We start from the raw sequence: 2,649 nt of genomic DNA, 5'->3' as shown, positions 1-2,649 counted from the left end.
GGGGCTCCCGGCGAGGGGCGCGGGGCGGAGGGCGCCCAGCCCCGCTCTTACCTTCCGCCGTCCTGCCCGTGCTGAACTCCTTCAGTTTGTCCTTGTCGCTCTCTACGTGGTCTTTGAAAAGATGCACCGGGCAATGGTTGCTGCTCTCGGTCATGTCCTGCAGGTTAGAGTCAGAGTTTCCAAGCTCCCTAGAGCGAGCCAACCCACTCTCCAAAACTTCCCTGTACGTGATCGTCTCCTTCTTGTTGCTGCTGCCACTGCCGCTGCTGCTCTCTTTGCTTTTCTGGTCAAAAGATTTGGATACAAAAGCCGTAAGTTCTTCCATGGCTGCCCGGTGATCTTATCCACAGAGATCCACTTGTTTTCGGTCGGAGATGTGGCCGTCCTCCGCACGCTGTTTTTGCACGTAGAAGATGGGCTGTATAGGGTTAGATCACTCCTGCTGTTATTTATGCCTTTCAATTTGAGATCACACTATTTATACATGGCTACCTCAGCCCAACCCCCAGCTCTCCCTGTCTCCAGCAATTACTGACTGCTCCATAGTCGCAGGCGGACTCCTAGCAGCTATCTCCCCCACCTCAGCCCAGCAATTGGCTTTCTTTTCATTTCATCACTCTTTGGCATCTTTGCACCTTGATTTAGGGAGGCAAAGAGGCAAAAGCGAAAAAGAGGGGGAGAGGGAGAGGGAGAGAGAGGAATAAAAGGGAGGGGGGGCAGAAGAGGAAAACATGAAAATAGGTATCTGCATGCTGTAAATGGGTTGCAGGAATGAAAGTCGAGGAAGACTTAATTGATTGTAAGGACATCCTGTGCGTGGCAACACTGTGAGTAAAAACGGACCCACAGCTAATCAAATAACTGTGCTCCTGCAATTAAATGTATCGCTGTCAAGAGGAAAAGAAAATGAGTGTTCAATAAAAAAGGTAATGAATAAAAAGCCGGAGATGTGCATTTGTTGTAATCATCGGAAATTCTACCTGATTTGCTATTTAGCTAATTTCGCTTAATTAAATGGTCAAAATAATCAGCGAACCAAAAACGCTGTTTGGAAAGTGTTGCCTGTTCTGGCGGGCGGGTGGGTGGGTGGGTGCGCGGAGGGGGAACGTGTGTTGCAGTTAAACAAGTTGCGAGGTGTCTTGGAGATCCGTGTCGGTGTGTTCGGAGGATTTGGAGGGGGTTGCTTGGTTGGGAGTTTTATCCATAGCTAGGGGGGCTCTCCGGATGCGTGTACACATTGCAGGATCTGTTTTCTTGTTTACTGTTATTATGTCGCCTGAAGATACTGTTGGGGAAAATTAAAATCTAAAATGTTTCTTTGGATGTAGAGCTACCCTGCTGCGTGCAGTAGAGGGGTAATTTGTTAACACGAGAGTTTGCACACGGCAAATAGAGCATTAAATCGTCTTTTTTTTTTTTTTTTTTTTTTTTTTTTTTTAAACGAAGCGTACCGTGCGGGATTTAAGATAGGACTGGCAATAATTTCCCCACCTTGTTCTTGGTAGGCTGCTGTTATTTTTGTTGTACTCCGGGAATAATTATTATTCTGTGCGCTTGAATAGCTGCCTGAAATTCATCTGCAGATAACAGCGCCGGCATTTCTCGCGCCTCTCCGCACCATTTGATCCGCAAGCGGAGCCGACTTTCCAGCTATTTATTTCTGTCTCCTCTCCTCGGGCTTTAACGCGAAGGGTTATTTGGTATTTGGAGGAATTTTGTCTTCTGGTCGCTTGGCTTTTTACGTCCTTCCCATTCCCTCGCCTCCAGTTCGAGATAATCAGAGCCCATCATTACGCCACCCTCTGCTCTGAATCGCAACCAAAGGAGGCTCCTTGCCGGAGCAAGGGGCCATTGTTTCTTTTCCGGGGGAGCGTGGGACTGCTCTGAAAATTAGCAGAACATTAAAACACTAAAAATACGTTTAATTAATCCAAAGGTGCCCCCAGCACCAGAGTTAACACCTCCACAGGAGGAGGGGAAAAAATAATAATCGAGGAAGCCTCTGCTCTGAATCGCAACCAAAGGAGGCTCCTTGCCGGAGCAAGGGGCCATTGTTTCTTTTCCGGGGGAGCGTGGGACTGCTCTGAAAATTAGCAGAACATTAAAACACTAAAAATACGTTTAATTAATCCAAAGGTGCCCCCAGCACCAGAGTTAACACCTCCACAGGAGGAGGGGAAAAAATAATAATCGAGGAAGCAATTAAAAAAAAAAAATCAATCTCCCCCTGTGCGAATTTAAAATTATTATCTAGGGGACAAGGATTGATCATTTGATCTCGGCACTGCGGATATCCCTGACATTTATTATATTGTTGTGTCTCGGTGGCATCCTTCCTCCGGAGTTCATTTAACAAGTGAGGGAGCCGAGGAAGCCTTACAACTTAACAAACAGGTCTTGTCATCGCAAACGCCAATCAAATCCGAGGCTCTAATGTATATCACACGGCACCACATAAATAATAAAGGCAAACGATAGACGTGGAAGTAACGTATGGCTAAGAGGAGATCCCGGCACGACACGCTACTTGTGCCTCTCTCACGCAGCCTGCGTGTGTAAGGGCTTGTGGCGGATTGCCGCACACGCCGGTGGCGCGGAGCGTGAGGCGAGGGTGTCACGGACCCACGCACACGCGGGGACGCGGGCACC

At 48.0% G+C, this 2,649-nt stretch overlaps 1 protein-coding gene across 1 annotated transcript; it reads right to left on the bottom strand.

Annotated features, from left to right (window-relative positions):
- Window positions 1–35: 35 nt before the first annotated feature.
- SHOX (short stature homeobox) lies at window positions 36–349 on the bottom strand (the record flags this gene model as incomplete). The annotated part of the gene is made up of 1 exon (XM_009583485.1): window positions 36–349. A coding segment is annotated over exon 1 (290 nt), but the record flags the coding sequence as incomplete, so codon positions are not given.
- Window positions 350–2,649: the final 2,300 nt, after the last annotated feature.

Source organism: Fulmarus glacialis, unplaced genomic scaffold (assembly GCF_000690835.1).
Source record: "Fulmarus glacialis isolate BGI_N327 unplaced genomic scaffold, ASM69083v1 scaffold43278, whole genome shotgun sequence".
NCBI classification, from domain to species: Eukaryota; Metazoa; Chordata; class Aves; order Procellariiformes; family Procellariidae; genus Fulmarus; species Fulmarus glacialis.
Note: the sequence above shows the minus strand (reverse complement) of the source record. Positions and strands in the feature narration are given on the sequence as shown.